Below are 18,823 nucleotides of genomic sequence, written 5' to 3'. Positions count from 1 at the left end.
ACGTGTCGCATGTGACAATAGCAGGATCATATCAAGGATAGCATCATAAATGAACACATAAATACCACTTGAAGCTTGATGATGACTTGATCATTTGAATCAGCTGTGTAGTGCTAAGGCAAAAACAAAAATGTGCACCCCTTTGAGTCCCCAGGACCAGGACTGAGAAGCACTGCTCTTCATTGGGACCTCTTCATCTGCAGACAGGCTTTCACAGCTCACTGTATCTGAGGACAGAAAACCTCACAAGAAACAGACTTCATTATACTCAAATTAGACCGCACTGAATAGTACGTTACTATTATCTCCGTCCTCACTTCTAGGGACTGGAACTACACAAAAGTACCTGCCCTATCCAGAACAGCCTACTCTCTCACTTTGACAGATGGGGCTGCTATCCTTTCACCCTCCTCCATGGCTGTTAGCTAGCTACCTACAAATGCATGCATTTTTTTGTTACAGTGATAAATACATAAAGATAGCTAGCTAATATGAAGTTTGGTAGCTGGTCAATTTTAATTGACTTAGATAGCCATCTATATAGTATGTAAAGTTGCCTAGATAGCTAACTAGCTATGTTAGCAGCTCATTTGAGTTTAGTGTACACAAACCGTTAGAGCTCCTTTAGGTGGGGGGGGGGGGGGGGGGGGGATTGTGATACAGTGAATTATAAGTCAAATAATCTGTCTGTAAACAATTGTTGGAAAAATTACTTGTGTCATGCACAAAGTAGATGTCCTAACCGACTTGCCAAAACTATAGTTTGTTAACAAGAAATTTGTGGAGTGGTTGAAAAACGAGTTTTAATCTCCAACCTACAGTGAGGGAAAAAAGTATTTGATCCCCTGCTGATTTTGTACGTTTGCCCACTGACAAAGAAATGATCAGTCTATAATTTTAATGGTAGGTTTATTTGAACAGTGAGAGACAGAATAACAACAAAAAAATCCAGAAAAACACGTCAAAAATGTTATAAATTGATTTGCATTTTAATGAGGGAAATAAGTATTTGACCCCCTCTCAATCAGAAAGATTTCTGGCTCCCAGGTGTCTTTTATACAGGTAACGAGCTGCGATTAGGAGCACACTCTTAAAGGGAGTGCTCCTAATCTCAGTATGTTACCTGTATAAAAGACACCTGTCCACAGAAGCAATCAATCAATCAGATTCCAAACTCTCCACCATGGCCAAGACCAAAGAGCTCTCCAAGGATGTCAGGGACAAGATTGTAGACCTACACAAGGCTGGAATGGGCTACAAGACCATCGCCAAGCAGCTTGGTGAGAAGGTGACAACAGTTGGTGCGATTATTCGCAAATGGAAGAAACACAAAAGAACTGTCAATCTACCTCGGCCTGGGGCTCCATGCAAGATCTCACCTCGTGGAGTTGCAATGATCATGAGAATGGTGAGGAATCAGCCCAGAACTACACATGAGGATCTTGTTAATGATCTCAAGGCAGCTGGGACCATAGTCACCAAGAAAACAATTGGTAACACACTACGCCGTGAAGGACTGAAATCCTGCAGCGCCCGCAAGGTCCCCCTGCTCAAGAAAGCACATATACATGCCTGTCTGAAGTTTGCCAATGAACATCTGAATGATTCAGAGGAGAACTGGGTGAAAGTGTTGTGGTCAGATGAGACCAAAATGGAGCTCTTTGGCATCAACTCAACTCGCCATGTTTGGAGGAGGAGGAATGCTGCCTATGACCCCAAGAACACCATCCCCACCGTCAAACATGGAGGTGGAAACATTATGCTTTGGGGGTGTTTTTCTGCTAAGGGGACAGGACAACTTCACCGCATCAAAGGGACGATGGACGGGGCCATGTACCGTCAAATCTTGGGTGAGAACCTCCTTCCCTCAGCCAGGGCATTGAAAATGGGTCATGGATGGGTATTCCAGCATGACAATGACCCAAAACACACGGCCAAGGCAACAAAGGAGTGGCTCAAGAATAAGCACATTAAGGTCCTGGAGTGGCCTAGCCAGTCTCCAGACCTTAATCCCATAGAAAATCTGTGGAGGGAGCTGAAGGGGGGGGGGGGGGGTGAAGGGTCATCCAACTCGGATTTCTAACTCGGGCCTCTTTCTAGAGCTCCGACTTTCCGACCTGATGATCACTGACGTCGTATTTGTCTGAGTTCCTAGCTCGTTTCCAGTGTTGCCAACTCCTCAGTAAGGAAAGTAGCTATTGGCTGTCCTAAAAAGTCGCTAAATGACGTCATCACCTAATCATCACCATTATTTTCATAATTGGCCATGTGCATGTGGGAGAGACAAAAAGTGAGTAAAAAACACCCTACATTTACATCCTGCCCTGAATGTAAGCCATGCCGGGATCAGCCAGCGGCGGCTTCCCGCATGCGCCATTCATTTGCAGTCTGGATGCAGAGAGGTGAACATCTCCTGCTCTGACTGCAGCTGGGAGGGACTGCTGCGTGAGGACTGGGCCGCCTGTGAGTGCTTTGGGACTGGGGTGGGCACGGCAGAACCCGCTGCTCGTTTAGAAGAGTAAGAACGATACGTGCTTTCACGTCAGTCTCCAAAAGTCTGCAATAACACCAGAAAAAGTCGCTAGATTTGTCGCTAGTCGCTTTTAAAAAAAATGTGTCGCTGGAGGGGTCTGAAAACTCGCTAAATATACCAAAAGCTTTACAATGATAAATGCTCTGACTTTGTAGTTTATATACCCCCAACTGCACTTGAGTAGGGAGAGACTCCATAAAATAACAGAAACTCTATACTTTTTCATAATTCACCACTCGATTCATCCGACGTGCATCAATCACTCCAGGAATATTTTTCATCTCTTTAACATCTACTTCCCAGGAGACGCCCGACATTACACCCTTGAGGGGTGCCCTGTTCCGAAGAGAAACACACGACACGTCGAACTTTTCAAATCGGGAGAGCCGTAACACACGTTCCTTATGATCCGCAGAAGTACCAAAAAATCCAAACAAACCCGCCTCTCGTGATCCTCACATACTTCACTTTAACCATCACTCTCTCCACCAGTTTAGATAGCTCAAATGGATTCTTCAATATTGGTATTTCGATAAGCTGCTCCTCATTAACAAACCTTACTCCTACAAGATATAAAGGGACATTCTCCGCACTGTACCCTACTTTGCTCCTTTTTCCATTCTTTTGAACAATACTCCAATACTCCTTGATTCTACCGCCATTAGATTCACAATCCACTTCATTGTCCGCCTCCGCCATATTTTCGAATCTGTCGCACCCTCAACTGTTCACACCCCTGAATCGTCCGCCATCTTCGTTCGCTCGCTCTCAGCTAGTTCCCAGTTGTTTTGAACGCGGAAATATCTTTTGTCGGTTCAGTTGCCGGGCTCTGTGAAGATGATTTACTGCGTAATGAAACGCGTCACGATGCGTACGGGGGCATGTCACACACAGACAGACAGACGCAACCAATCGGGTTGAAACAAAGGCGGGGCTCATTCTGGGGTGTATATAAGCGTGAATCGACGTAATTTTCAAAAAGATTGGGCAGTTGACCGTTGCTAGTTACAGAGCCAAGACAGACGTTTGTTAGCAAGCTAGCCAACTGCGCATTTGTTTTTTTTTCGACCATAACTGAAGTTCATACTTTATAGAATCAAAATGGTAAGTTTCATGACGAAAGTAACGTGGCTAGCTCGACGGACGAACAAACTAATTTAGGTCTAGCTAACATTAGCCAGTCAAGATAATTATTTAATTGGTTACAACATGAACATAAATTGGGCAGTTTTTGGTTTTATTCCCCCACAGCGTGAGTGCATCTCTATCCACGTTGGTCAGGCCGGTGTTCAGATCGGGAATGCGTGCTGGGAACTGTACTGCTTGGAACATGGGATCCAGCCCGATGGGCAGATGCCCAGCGACAAAACCATCGGCGGAGGGGATGACTCATGCAACACCTTCTTCAGCGAGACTGGAGCGGGAAAACACGTCCCTCGTGCAGTGTTTGTTGACCTCGAACCAACTGTTGTTGGTAAAGGACGAAAATAAAGTTGGTATTCAGATGAGAATCCACGTAACGTTAGCTAGGAAATGTTACCCGTCTAAAAGGCCGGTTTAAGAAATCCCGCCTGAACTGTTGTGATTTTCCGTAGATGAGGTTCGCACTGGGACATACCGTCAGTTGTTCCACCCCGAGCAGCTCATCACTGGTAAGGAGGATGCCGCCAACAACTTCGCCCGAGGCCACTACACCATTGGCAAAGAGATCGTCGACCTGGTACTGGACCGAGTTCGCAAGCTGGTTAGTAACGTTTGGAGTCATTTTGTTAGCCTGAACTGAAGCCATGTGCTTCCAATTCCTAGTTGTACAGCAGCGTTTTTTTTGTGTGGGAACAAAACAGTTAAGAGTAACGTTAGATTATTGTATGGCAGGGCTCTATGTAGGCTGGACACATGAAATTGTTAACGTTTTTCTGTGATTAAAAACTAGGTCTTTATTTCCGCCATGGAGGCCAGTTTAATAATATTACCTTATGGCCCAGCTGGTTGCCGTAGTTTTGAAGTAATCGTGAAAAAAACAGGCCTTATTTTAGGGCAATTTTCACCCTGCACCAACTCGCCTTCCGAACGTTCTAGTCCCAGCCCATTGTTCTGCGTCACAATGCCAGCTTCGCTATTGTCGGCAATGAGACCAGGCCGCGTTTAACCTTGCTGGTTTACCTAAGGTAACTTGTTTATTACCAAGTTCACTGTTCTGTTGTGGTGACACGATGGCTGGCGAAAAGCCATTAAAGGTAAAACATTTTCTGGTCATGGTTAACCATATATATTTTCTTCAGAAAAGATGTAAACCCTAAACAAAACGCATGTCCCTGTCCTCTTTTTCAAGATGTGGCCGATTTAAACAGCCAGAATACATTTTTAAATTATGAAATAACCATAAAAAAAAAAAATTGTTGTTTCTAAATGGCTGCTGGGTAATTTGATATGCGTCAATCTTCGTTCGTAGGCATCGAATTGACCGAATGCTGCGCAGGTTCACCCGAAATGGGTAGGTCTAGCTCATTGATATGTAGATCTGACGCAGTTGCTACCTCAGATTGAGCCTAGCAAGTGTTTTGAATGGGGTATGTATGTAGTACCCACAGAAGGCCACAGGGAGTATAAAGAGAGCTATAAACAAACTGCTTTTTGCCTTAAAAACCCTAAACCTAACAATCAAATTTTTTCAAATCAGCAGATGTCACAAAGTGCTTGCTATACAGCCTTAACCGTAATCTCGAATTCTATGGTAGGATAGCCTAGAAAACATTGAAACCTATTTTAGTAATAATATTATGACAGTAAATACCATTATAGTACTAAAGCATTTATAATAATATAATAATATGCCATTTAGCAGACGCTTTTATCCAAAGCGACTTAGTCATGCGTGCATAATTTTTTTTGTGTATGGGGTGGTCCCGGGGATCGAACCCACTACCTTGGCGTTACAAGCGCCGTGCTCTACCAGCTGAACCTGTCTAGGCAAATATTTTTGAATTAGTTATATTTATTATTGCAAGGCAGTACACTTGATAAACAAGGCACGTTTGTTTTAATTTTCAAATGTGGTTTGAACCGGGTGACCTAGTAACCTATATGTGAAAGTCCAGCAATTGGCTTGGATAGGAGGGGCAGGTTTGAGACTGATCTAAGGAATTAATAAGAAAAAAACACTTCATTTCTCAGCTGCCTCACCAATGTCTTTACGTGAATTAATAACTTTTAGTTGCTAAATATTTCCAATAGATGGCAGCATAAGACCACGAAGCATCAGTTGGGTTACAAGCAGCAATATGTTAACATAAAATAGCATGCAACCAAAGACTGTCCCATGATTTTCTAAAATGGTCACTCATTACTTTACAGTTAGCTATATATCTCGTATTAGGCCTGTTGCTTTTGGGAAAGCAAATAAATAGTGACTATAGCAGGTATTGAACCCCGATCAAATAATCACTAGTCAGATGCGCTAACCTCAACCCTAGCACACATGCATTTGGCTACTTGTGCGAGAAGGCAGAAGGTGTCGACGCTGGTTGATGAATTTGACAATTAATGTACTAAGGAAATAAAACATGAGCATAAAAACTGTTAATAATAAACATGAATCATCATTATTACTTCACAATAATCTGTTAAATGCTTTTTCCTGTGAGGGGAGGGGTGTATCAAGGGAGGAAACTAAACTAATCTTCTGCAATTTCATTTGTGGTCTTGTGCTGCCATCTATTGGAATTATTTAGCAACTGCAGTAGTACTGAATAAAGTGTATATCCTTACTAAAGTAGTAATTACTCAGTAATTACTAAATACATTTATTTAGATGGGTGACATTATCTGCCAAAGTAACATCCCCTTTACATATAAACTCAGCCACTGGACACACACTGAAAACAAGCCTTTTTTTTAAACAAATCTGGTAGCTCAAACAAGCCTTTGCTGAGCAGTTTGTTTTCAGGGGTGTGCCATCAGTCGTCGGTCTGCCTGCCATGTCATCAGAGGAGTAGATCTGAGAATAATGAAACGTTTAAGTTATTGCCACGCTTTCACATAAAGGCCTAGTTTACATTTTATTCATTTAGCAGACTCTTATCCAGAGCGACTCAGGTTAAGTCTTGCTGCCCCATTGTTTCCCTATGGGAAAATAAATTTCATTAATTTGTTATGGCCTCGCACTAGCTAGTGTTCCAGCTCAACCAACGTTATTTGGCAGTTTTTTCAGCCTTGGGTGAATTTTGGCTTGTTCTGTTGTCCAGCCAACTCAAGTTGAGAAATGTAGGCACACATAGAAATATAGGAACACAATAAAAAAGATTTGCTTTAATTAATTTTACTAAGTCGCACTGTAGAGCTCTGTATGGGGCAATATACAAACTTTTTGAGAAAAATATAGAAAAATAAAGTTGTATCGAGTCAATGTATTTATTGATGAATAATAGTAATGAATTGAAGGTTATTTGTTGATGTAAAAATCTAAATATACAGATTATTTGTTTTAAATTTATATATATATATATATATATATATATATATATATATATATATATATATATATATATATATAAAAAAAGTTTAAGGTTGTCATTAGATTTGGTGTGGGGTAGCCAGAAACTCTGGTTAGGAAAATGGCAGCTGAAAAAGTTTGAATGCCAATGCTGGCGGCATTACATTTGTTGGTCCACTGGCCACTGTGGAGGGTAGATACATTTTCTTATACACACACACACACGTGGCAACGTAAGCCCCTCAGCCCTCGTTTGTGATAGTTTGCGAGTGTACAGTTCTTCTCACTCTGGGGCCTGAAACGCCCCATAATTCAATTTGCGATGATTGTACATCCGTTAAAAGTCAGCCAAAACTTAAAACCAACATCAATATAGAGAAGTCAACATACAAGTGTAAGTAAAGACAAATGTAAATAAGTTAGAAATTGTGCTACGAATGCACATGACGGCACAAACCCGTATCGTAAAAGTTATGTTTATGTTTGGTTAGCTTTTGGAAACGTTAGCTGGCGCATACAACTTTCCCTGACATCACACTTATACGTTGTAATTTTCGATTTACCTGATATTGTTGGATGGCTAGCATTCGATGTCTGCGGATGAGTGTTCTTCTAGCCAAGATATGAAATGCAATCATAATTGACTGTAGCGCATATAAAGCACACACAACAGCTACCGGTGGTTCCATGATAACTGAAAACACAACTGTGGTACGAACAAGTGACACATTTCCGGGCAAGGGCTGTTCATTTGATAATGTGTTAATTCCTTGCCCTGCAAGTGTCAACGCATCATACGTCATCAGAAGTGTCCACTTAATTTGAGGGCTGAGGGGAGAGTCTGACTAGACGTCTTCTCTTCCCAAGCAGTTGTAACTCAAACATAGAAAAACGACCTAGCTTTTGAACAGACCAACGTAAATAGCCAAGAAACACAAGGTCAAAGTCTCACTTCAGTAGACTTTATTTTCAAGTAAATTAGACCAACTTGTATGCCTGTGCCCAGCGCTTCTAAAAATGAATCTTTCACTCAGCTATTCACGTGCGCACAGCCCCCAGCCAGGCAGTGATGCAGCACGAGGTGGAATAGGATTCATAGTTCTTTTGACTTTGTGCGATTTAATTTACCAGCTATGAAGCAGAATGGCGGGATTTGAAAACAGCACTGCAGCATTTATTTTACTATAAATGTGATTATACTTTTTAATTCACAAATAAGAGTGAAATGCTTGCACTGTGGAGCCCTGACCACCCGCCAACGTGGCTGGTGAAATGGACATCTTAGCCGCCAATGCCAAAATCTACCTGCATGTGGCGGGTGTTAATTGTAGGCCCTGACTGCTGTACAGGGTTGTAAACCTGTGAGGCCTGTCTCTTTCTCACCCCAGTCGGACCAGTGCACCGGGCTTCAGGGCTTCCTGATCTTCCACAGCTTTGGTGGTGGAACTGGCTCCGGCTTTGCCTCTCTGCTCATGGAGAGACTGTCTGTGGACTATGGCAAGAAGTCCAAACTGGAGTTTGCCATTTACCCTTCACCTCAGGTATGGAAGTGGTTTAGTGTACTTGCTCACATTAATATTTGGTAGATTTCTACATTAGCAAAATAGTATTGTACTTAATTGTCCTATACTCAACACTTCTATATGGAGGTTTTCATTATCAAAATGTGACACCTAATGACTGTTCTACCTCTTGTGTGTGTGTTCAGGTGTCCACAGCTGTGGTGGAGCCCTACAACTCTATCCTGACCACCCACACCACCCTGGAACACTCAGACTGTGCCTTCATGGTCGACAACGAGGCAATCTATGACATTTGCAGTCGTAACTTGGACATTGAGCGCCCCACCTATACTAACCTCAACAGGCTCATTGGCCAGATTGTCTCCTCCATCACCGCCTCGCTGCGTTTTGATGGAGCCCTCAACGTGGACCTGACTGAGTTCCAGACCAACCTTGTGCCATACCCCCGTATCCACTTCCCCCTGGTCACCTACGCACCTGTCATCTCTGCTGAGAAGGCCTACCACGAGATGCTCTCTGTGGCAGAGATCACCAACGCCTGCTTCGAGCCCGCCAACCAGATGGTGAAGTGTGACCCTCGCCATGGCAAGTACATGGCCTGCTGCATGCTGTACCGTGGGGATGTGGTGCCCAAGGACGTCAACGCTGCCATCGCCACCATCAAGACCAAACGCACCATCCAGTTTGTCGACTGGTGCCCCACCGGCTTCAAGGTAAACAAGCAATGGGTTTATTCATTCACAATGATCTATGTTCCTTAACCTTTTCAAGTATAATTGGTTAGTCAGGTTTTTAGACAATTTTTTTTCTTCTTGTGCCCTACAGGTAGGCATCAACTACCAGCCACCCACAGTGGTGCCAGGTGGAGATCTTGCCAAGGTCCAAAGAGCCGTGTGCATGTTGAGCAACACCACAGCCATCGCTGAGGCCTGGGCTCGGCTTGACCACAAGTTTGACCTGATGTATGCCAAGCGTGCCTTTGTGCACTGGTATGTGGGAGAGGGTATGGAGGAGGGTGAGTTCTCCGAGGCCAGAGAAGATCTGGCTGCCCTGGAGAAGGACTACGAGGAAGTGGGAGTGGATTCAGTGGAGGGAGAGGCTGAGGAAGGAGAGGAGTACTGAACCCTGACCTACTGATAGACCAATGTTTTACTGTTGATTGTCAATTTTAATAAAGTTGTTTGGTCCATTCTCCTGTGAATGATCATTTAAAAACCTTTCAAGTAAGCAGGAAAATATGGCAGTATCTTTCATACCTAATATTTGTTATTCAACTAAACATCTGCACAGTATACACAATACAAAACATTGAGAACACCTGCTTTATCCATGAGACTGACCAGGTGACTGCTATGATCCCTTATTGGCGTCATTAGGAAATGTTCCTAATGTTGTGTACAGTGTATAACTGTCCAGTTGATAGCAAACACAGACCAGACAGTATCAGTTATAAAACATTTATTGATTATGCTGGAAAGTGGGCGAGTCTGCTAGTCTAGCATTACATGAATGTTAGTTCCTATGGAGTATAAAACAGGTGTATTGGGGGGGATTTTGAAAATGCCTTAACATTTCTACACCATTTTCATATTTGATCCCCCAAATGCTTTTTCCTTTGAGGTGAGCTGTTCTGTAAGTGCAACTGGGGAGAATCCACTGTAGATATACAGCCAGCTTGAATCTCTTCCCCACTAGAAGGTGTAGTGCATAGAATAAAAAATGTAAATGTAATTGGATCTCTAGTGTAGTGTTACAATGCTAACCATGGTTCTATCACTGATACTAGTCCAACAGTCCTGTAGCCTGGCAGGAGAGCAGACAGTCATGTCAGGGAAACAATTCATTTAGGCATACATACTGTCAGGGGCAACTGCATACATGACAACGTTGACATATGAACTTAGGATGCATGGTAATCTTTCTAAAACGTTTCATAATATTTTATACATTCTATGTATCCGTTTTCTAGTTGGGAGAACTCCCTCTTATACCAGTATACAAAATAGCCAAGTGTGTAGTAAGAAAGATAAGAACATTTTAGGCAGCAGGTTATTCAAATCCACCCAAAATGTTTTAGGTGTCTCCTTACTTATAAAAGAACACAGTACATTCCTAGTCTTCTGTTTCTATAAGAACTTTTCACATCCTCCCTACCTGCTGGAAAGATAACCCACCAACAATGAATATGAAAGCAAGACTCACCAATTAGTTGATTTTAAAAGATGTACGATGCCATGCAATACATTTTGAATTTAAATAAAAATGTACTATTTGTTGAATAGTTCTGTTCATTGTTGATGGACTAGCTATATTTATGACAATACAGGACTCCTTCTTCTAGAAGCATAGGAACTTTTGAGTTAACTATGTTATGATACCAACACAGCACATTCTCCAACCTCAGGGTATACACACCACCTTCAGTCAAGGAGAGGGACATTTGAAAACCTTTAGCTTACAAAAACTACTTATTATAAAAACTCATCCATACTGCAAGTTACCATAGCTGATATACACAGCATATCTACCAGTCAGACAGAGATGGTTAGGTTTTCCTATGTGTTCAGAAGATTAATCAGAAAGTTAGTCTTGGAATTAAAAAAAACCTAAAAGAGAACCAACCCCTAACATATCGTCCAGGCTGTAGCTACAGGACTATCTGTAAGAGCCTCTCAGAGAGGCCGGTCAGAGGAGGTTTCCCTGTGTTACTGACAGAGGGGCTGTAATTGGTTAGGTCACCAACGCTCCCCCTCCAGTGTGCCACAGTTACAGGTCAAAGGTAGGTAAGGTCATCCATGGCGTTTCTATGGAGACAGACACTTCCCTCACTGCATGATGAAGCCAGTCCGGGGGGGCAGGTGTGGAGAGGGGGAGATGGGGTGTTGCTGAGCGGCTTGAAGGTAGGGCTGGTGCATGTAGGGGCCGCTGGGGTAGCCTGTAGCATCCAGACTGGGGAAAGGCATTGGTGGATAGGGGGCGACCGGGTAGGGCAGGCCACTGTGCTGGGGTTGAGGGGAGGGAGAAGGGGCAGCTCGCGTGGATTGGGGAGAGGGGGCTCCATTGGTGTAGGGGGTAGAGGGGAGGTCCTGGGGTCGGCTGGGCCGGGAGGGGATCGGGGGGGGCCGAGGGAGACCCTTCAGCACCAGCTCTCGGAGTTTGTCGATCTTGACGCGGCGCAGGTGAGCGAGATGGCGCCTCCGTTGGTAGTCGTCGATAAAGCAGTCCAGAGGCAGCTCTCCATCCAGGAACGAGTCTGCCATGTTCTACACAGGGATAGCACAGCAGCATACACACTTAAACTAATACACAACAACACAAAATACCTTAGAGCGTGAGTGAGTATTATTGTACGTGTAGCAGGGGTGAAAGTACCGGTAAAACATGTGCCTATCACAATAATTAAAACAAAATGTCAAGAAAACTGTAGGCTATTACACCCCTTTTTATCATTACTGAATGTCTGAAAAATGCTAATGGCCTTGAAAACAGGTGGTAGATGAGTGGCCGACAGACATGCGTGGACATAGAAGACGCATACATTCTGGCCTAATAACAATCGCCAAATGTCATTACACTTTTTGGTGTTTTGTGTAACAGATGTCTCGTTCTATTCACCACTGTTTGGAGGCTGGAAATATGTTGCAAGTGGGTGAACGTGCGCAGATATCCTAGTGAAGCCCTTTGAAGTGATCGTTTGACAAATCAGATGAAAACATGACTGGTTGTGTTTATGCCACAATAAAAGGTAATACATTTTAAAAGTTAAATGAAAATCTTTATGACTAGGCCCACAGAGATCCTATTGAATTAATAGGGATTCTATATGTATTTCTATGATTAGGCCCATAAAATGTATTGGTGCACGTGCAAATATAGGAGGTCCTGTACCGGGAAGAAATGAACTCTACTTTCACCCCTGAGTGCGTACATGTCTGTATTGATCTGTGTGTGTAGTTGTGAGAGTGTATTGTAGCGTAAGTGTAGTTGTGAGTGTATTATTGTGTCTCACCTCAGTCTCCTCCTCTATCTTGGCTCCCTCAGCTTGCAGCAGAGCCAGCAGAATGTCCAGAGAACTGTTCCCTGAACCATGGTCTGAGAGAGAGAGAGAGAAACGGTTAGAATACACTAAAACAAACACTAATCATCACAGTGAATCACTGTCCTAAGTCGTGACCTGATCTCTGGGGCAGGGCTGTAATGTGATAGTACTACAGTAGCCGGCTGGCTGGGGCATTCAAAAGACACAAAGCAGCATTGAGTACAGGAAAGCCAGGGGTATCAGGTAATAGCTGATTGACACGGTAGTCACTAGATGGCCATGCTAGAAAGGACAAAGAGAAAAAAAAGCACATTAGATATTTGTTCTTGATTTAGGGGTCAATGTTAGGGCTTAGGTTGGTGGTGGAAAGTAGGGCCGGGACGATCGCGATACTTGTTAGTATTGTGGAAAGGAAACAAAACATGAAGCGGATTTAACTTCTTTAGGAAAACAGCCCTAATGTTGGAAACAAACATAATTATGTTGTCATCCAGAGTCACATTGATTTATTTCCCAAGGTATAGCACACAATATTTTACATACAGCAGGTTTTTAAAGGACCAAAGAGTGTTTTGTGTTTTCATTTCCATGGAAAAAATATTGCGATACTGGTATCGTCACAGCCATATTAGAAAGGCTGTGTGCTTCCCTTCTTTCTATTGTGGTCATGTAGTGACAACCTGGATGATCAGTATCTTGGAACAACAACTGACTGAACTGGTTAGACCAGGCAGACATGTAGGTGGTAGAAAGCAGTCAGCTACCAACACAGACACAGAGAGAGAAAGACTGGTCTTTCAGATAGAGTGCACGCATTGAGATGTAGAGACAGAGACTGGTATACAGGCACACTGTGGACTTAGTAGTGTGGACTTGGTAGTGTGGACTAGCTAGAGCTCTTACCAAGTGTGGACTAGTTACTAAGGCTCTTACCGAGTGTGGACTTCCGTAGCTGGTAGTTGTCATAGAGCTCCTGTAGGTGGCGGTAGCGTGAGGTGAGCTGGTTCTTCTGCAGGTCCAGTCTGGGCTGCAGCTGGAGGTTCTGTTCAGCCAGGCTGATGTTACTGCCTAGGATCAGCTCCTTCAACTGCTGCACCTCACGCATCTATAACACACACACAGAGACATACCGTACACACAGGGAGAGAGGCAAGAGGGAGAGAAGGAGTCAGAGGGAAGGTGGGGTTAGAAGCACTAGACCCAATACCTGCAGACAGAGAGAGATTGACCCACCCCCGACCCACCCTGACCTCCAGACTGTGGTATGTAGGCCTATAGGTCAGGGACAAGCCAGCTCAGAACCTAACCTCTGGAGGTTAAATATGAGTCTAGTCTTATGGAGGACACTGATTATTCCATACCTTTATTGAGTGCTGTGTTTTAGCTCTGCACGGCCACAGCCCTGCACTGGCTCACCATAGAGTTCAGCAGGCTATCAGTGACGGTTTTTAAACTGTGTTTGTCCTGTATTGATTTCACTGCCCTCAGAGCGATAAGAGCTCTGTTTTCTACAGTGGAGTACTAGATACACTGCAGATATAATAGCCTACGAGTTGTGTGTCTATTACAGCCATTTATAATCTGTGTGTAGGTTTGGTGAAGGGGGTTATAAAAGATATCAGTACTAATGAACTAAGCTATTATTAATCCTAAATAACATGGTTGGGATGGTATGCTGCCATCAACCCAGAGAAGCAGGCACTAGACAGCCATAGAAGCAGCCACAACCACAGATTTGCATCTCTGCTCACAGGTTGTTCCTGTAAAACTACTTCCACATTGGTGGGTAAGGACTAGCATCTTCCACCAGCGTCGTGGTGGGGAGTCTCGCATCAGCCACATACATGTCTAGTGAATATACAAATGCAGAAGGTGAAGAAGCCAGAAGACACAGATTTCCCAATACCTACACTACACTACACAAGGCTAGCTAGGGATGGAGAGATGAGGAACAACAGTGGCAGAATGCTGTACACATGTTTGAAAACAACACTGACATCAGTCATCTTCTCCAGCTTCTCCAACCTAATGTGTGTATATCGGTGGGGTTGGATACAAGAAGACAAAATGTCCATCTTGCGTGGACTAATAAAGTGTATCTTAGCTTATTTAACCAGATATCAACAGGCTGTGAGAGGTGTTTATTAGTCATAATATATCTGCTTATGAACCTGCTGTGCTGTGTGTGCTAACTGTATCAGAATGATGACTAAAGAGGTGTGCTCTGGAGTCTGGACGACTCCACCTAGGTTACTCAATAGGAAAACCTCTCCCACCTTCCACAGTGCTGATGACTGGCTGGCTTGTGTGTGTCCTGAGCATTTAAACAGGAAACAAATACCACCACTACTAGCTACCATAAAACAGATCAGGGATCAGTTCCTTTCAAATCTGTTCAGTTCCTAAACGCGGGTGGGTCGATTACTTCTGCAATAATGGGCATCAGATGGCATTTGTGCCGTAATGCCAAACAATGACAATGCCGCAATACCATTTGTGACCTGCTATATGTACATAAACAGGGTTATTGTGGAAAATGATTCGACAATATAAATATGGAAATAGCATCCACAAAACAGGTGCCAAATGTTGAGTACAGTACAAGGAGCACGCTTCTCAGCTGTGCGGCAAAGAGGTGGATGTTGATGAGCTTGCTCAATGCCATTTTAGCATTCAGAAGGGATTTGTGAATGAAGCCAGGTCTGCCTGACGACAGACATAAGTGCACGGCTAGCTAGATGTCTTAATGCTAGATAGTTAGCGTTACTAGGGATAGCCAATTAACGTTAGCTAGCTAACAAAACACAATGGGAACTTACCTCGTCCATTTCTTTGACAATATCATTTAGTTTTTCATCGTCTTCAAGCAACTCGTTTAATTGCGTCATGGTGAAAGAGTTGAATTTATCTGTGAGTTCTGCCATTTCACCCATGACGGTTGTTGTCTAGCTACAGTTGTTTCGGCTCAGACCGGAGAAGTGTTTGGATCACAAACCGGAAATAGGGATGATTTCTGGCAAATCAGAAGTGAGTGTAGAAATCATGCTATAGAAATCATGAAAATGGTTGTGGAATTTCTGATGTAGACTAGTTAGCTGGCAACTTTTTCAAAAAATGTTATGATCTTTGCTTGTATGCTAGTTCTTTGTTCCTGAAAAACGTATCTGAGAAGACCATGACGTTATTAGGTTGTTTACATGCTAAAGGATCAAAGCTTTCACACAAAATTCAAACTTGACCTGTAGCCTATTTGCATACCATTTTATTAACATGTTGTAAATCTTTACAATCCAAAGTAAATATACTCTGAAATGAATATCAGTCACTCCAACAGTAATTTATACACATACACTCATAAAGGTGAATGCACTGAACACACACAAAAAAAAAACGGAATAAATGCAATAAACCAGGACTCCCAAATTACATTCAGCCGCGAGTCGATTTTTTCTTGAACGTAAGTTCGGGGGGCCGGAACATAGTTAAACATAATTTCTACACTGCAAATTGACCGCAAGAAGCTCAAACAGATACAGTATTTGACAAAAACAGAATAATTTCAAACCTTGATTACATTGGGATACAATCACATACGCCTCTAATTATGCGTGGGAATACTTGTTAACAGATTTCCTAAATTAACATCACTTTCAGTTGATTTCCTGGTCATTTTAGTATTTTATGTCCAACACCGAAAAAAATTAAATTATATACATACATACATACATACATTCATATACATACATATTTTACCTTTATTGAAATGCATTCCAGGTGACTACCTCATGAATCTGGTTGAGAGAATGCCAAGAGTGTGCAAAGCTGTCATCAAGGCAAAGGGTGGCTACTTTGAAGAATTTAAAATATATTTTGATTTGTTTAACACTTTTTTGGTTACTACATGATTCCGTATGTGTTATTTAATAGTTTTGATGTCTTCACTATTATTCTACAATGTAGAATAGTCAAAATAAAGAACCTTTGAATGAGTAGGCGTGTCCAAACTTTTGACTGGTACTGTAATGTAATTATATATATAACAATTCGCTCAAACTTGGGGGGTCAAATAAAACCACCTGTGGGCCGCCTATTGGGGATCCCTGCAATAAACAGTACTTTATCACATTGCAGACGTTTCTACATGTCTATATTAGTGGTGTAAAGTACTTAAGTAAAAATACTTTAATGTACTACTTAAGTCGTTTCTTGGGGTATCTGTACTTTACTACTTATATTTTTGATTACTTTTACTTTTCAAAATTTCTAAAGAATATAATGTACTTTTTACTCCATCCATTTTCCGTGACACCCAAAAGTACTCGTTACATTTTGAATGCTTAGTAGGACAGGAAAATGGTCCAATTCCCTACTGCCTCTCAAATGCTTTGTTTGTAAATTGTGTCTGAGTGTTGGAATGTGCCCTTGGCAATCCGTAAAAAAAAAAAAAAAAAAATTCGTGCCTTCTGGTTTGCTTAATATAAGGAATTTTAAATGATTTATACATTTACTTTTGTATATTTTAGCAGTTACATTTACAAAAAGAGAGAAACTATAATCTTGTATAGTTTTGGGGACTGCCAAACTGGTTATATGTGTTTGTGTGTCTATGCGCTGTCAACCTTGTGGTCCTCTGTAGCTCAATTGGTAGAGCATGGCGCTTGTAACGCCAGGGTAGTGGGTTCGATCCCCGGGACCACCCATACGTAAAAATGTATGCACACATGACTGTAAGTCGCTTTGGATAAAAGCGTCTGCTAAATGGCATATTATATTATATTATTATTATAACCTACAGTACTGTTTCGTTGCCTACGTAATAGGGACAAGAGTGTGAGTGTTTGGATTGGTGCAGGTCTCGTTGAGTCTTAGAGGTCAGATAACATCCATTCGGAGGGCAGAGGTTAATGCGGGGGTAAAGGTCGTGACCCCGTGGGTAGAGGACAGTCTCCTCGGACTCCACCTGGATGGCAAATGGGGGAACAGGAGGGCGTGTTGATGATCCGTGGGTAAGGCTCACATGGGATTCAGCAGGTGAGGGGGAAAGCAGATCTTCAGGTGCAAAGTGATTCTGAGGGACGAACAGTCAGGTGGAACAGCCCAGGTTACACACACATACACTCTCGTGAGCTCACACAATCACAGTCTCATGAGCACACACAAACATAGTTTTACACTTCTCAACCATACTACCTGAACAGTAATGTAGACAATAATTCCTTGACTGCCAAGAGCAGGATCACATAAGGGGAAAACACACATGCACAAACATACGCAAGTGCATTCATACAGCCAGACAGACACACACACACACAGAGAGAACGGCAGAGGGAAAAGGCTATGGGGTATTTAGAAAGGCGTAGAGGAGGGTGTGTGTGTGTTTGAACGGTCACAAAACGTTTATGGATTGTGGTGGGGTTGAGGTGAGTTGAGACAGATATTCCCGACAGACAAAAGCTCCCAACGGAGAGTGTTAGAAGATACATCACAGTGTTAGCTGGAGGACGAAGAACACTGTGTGTAGGACGTTTTGTACTGTTTAAAAAGAAACAACCAAAAGTCCCATAATTGTACTGCAGCAGGTTCATAACCTACAGTAAAATAATGTAACCAAAATGTGTATTTCCCTATTTCTCAGGAGTTGATTGTCCCAGACACACACACACACACACACACACACGAGTCCAGCATTCACTTGTCTTGAGAGAGCAGTGGCTGACAGAACTAGCTGGGACTGGCAATGGAAATGACAACTGATCCATTATAGGTCAGAGAAGTCTTATAATTACCAAAATATGACAATAGTAAATGACCAGACCTGGAGAGTGTAGACGTCTCCAACGAACCCATAACAACCACCTTCCCTCAGGACATTTTACACTTGAGTCATTTAGCAGACGCTCTTATCCAGAGCGACATATCATTAGTTAATTCATCTTAAGATAGCTACTGTAGGTGAGACAACATCACAATTGTATCAAGTACATTTTCCCTCAACAAAGTATTATTCAGCAAAGTCATTGCTAGTGGGAAAATACAGCGGTGGGGGGGGGGGGGGGGGGGACATGCAAATTAATAGCAATTTGATAGCTTCTTGCGGTCAATTTACAGATGGCAGAATAACATTGTATTATAATATTGGATTACTAATCACATTATAACCCTTCCTTTTCCAACTGTGCCTTCAGAGTAGTCTTTACATTAGTACAAGAGGTTCCTGCTACAAACCACATGGCACA

General features: G+C 42.6%; 2 protein-coding genes across 2 annotated transcripts; one reads left to right on the top strand and one right to left on the bottom strand.

Moving 5' to 3' along the window:
* Positions 1 to 3,509: 3,509 nt before the first annotated feature.
* Positions 3,510 to 9,739, top strand: LOC311100300 (tubulin alpha chain, testis-specific-like). Its single transcript, XM_084141163.1, has 6 exons — positions 3,510 to 3,637; positions 3,785 to 4,007; positions 4,129 to 4,277; positions 8,414 to 8,566; positions 8,734 to 9,261; positions 9,374 to 9,739. The coding sequence occupies exons 1-6, from the start codon at positions 3,635 to 3,637 to the stop codon at positions 9,668 to 9,670; spliced, it is 1,353 nt and encodes a 450-aa protein (XP_083997289.1). The 5' UTR covers positions 3,510 to 3,634; the 3' UTR covers positions 9,671 to 9,739.
* Positions 9,740 to 9,828: 89 nt separating this feature from the next.
* On the bottom strand, positions 9,829 to 15,569 carry LOC311100307 (vacuolar protein sorting-associated protein 37B-like). The gene is made up of 4 exons (XM_084141169.1): positions 15,407 to 15,569; positions 13,521 to 13,692; positions 12,558 to 12,640; positions 9,829 to 11,811 (listed from the first exon to the last, which is right to left on the bottom strand). The coding sequence occupies exons 1-4, from the start codon at positions 15,518 to 15,520 to the stop codon at positions 11,374 to 11,376; spliced, it is 807 nt and encodes a 268-aa protein (XP_083997295.1). The 5' UTR covers positions 15,521 to 15,569; the 3' UTR covers positions 9,829 to 11,373.
* Between the last annotated feature and the right edge of the window lie 3,254 nt (positions 15,570 to 18,823).

This window comes from Coregonus lavaretus (assembly GCF_964263955.1).
Source record: "Coregonus lavaretus genome assembly, chromosome: 24".
NCBI classification, from domain to species: domain Eukaryota; kingdom Metazoa; phylum Chordata; class Actinopteri; order Salmoniformes; family Salmonidae; genus Coregonus; species Coregonus lavaretus.
Note: the sequence above shows the minus strand (reverse complement) of the source record. Positions and strands in the feature narration are given on the sequence as shown.

Excerpts from the sequence above, each read along its gene's own strand:
- LOC311100300 (XM_084141163.1), top strand. Across the intron at positions 4,008-4,128 it reads CCTCGAACCAACTGTTGTTG|ATGAGGTTCGCACTGGGACA; the intron begins GTAAAGGACGAA and ends GATTTTCCGTAG. Across the intron at positions 8,567-8,733 it reads CCATTTACCCTTCACCTCAG|GTGTCCACAGCTGTGGTGGA; the intron begins GTATGGAAGTGG and ends GTGTGTGTTCAG.
- LOC311100307 (XM_084141169.1), bottom strand. The coding sequence starts at position 15,520 with ATGGGTGAAATGGCAGAACTCACAGATAAATTCAACTCTTTCACCATG. Across the intron at positions 13,693-15,406 it reads TTGTCAAAGAAATGGACGAG|ATGCGTGAGGTGCAGCAGTT; the intron begins GTAAGTTCCCAT and ends TGTGTGTTATAG. Across the intron at positions 12,641-13,520 it reads GCTACGGAAGTCCACACTCG|ACCATGGTTCAGGGAACAGT; the intron begins GTAAGAGCCTTA and ends TCTCTCTCTCAG.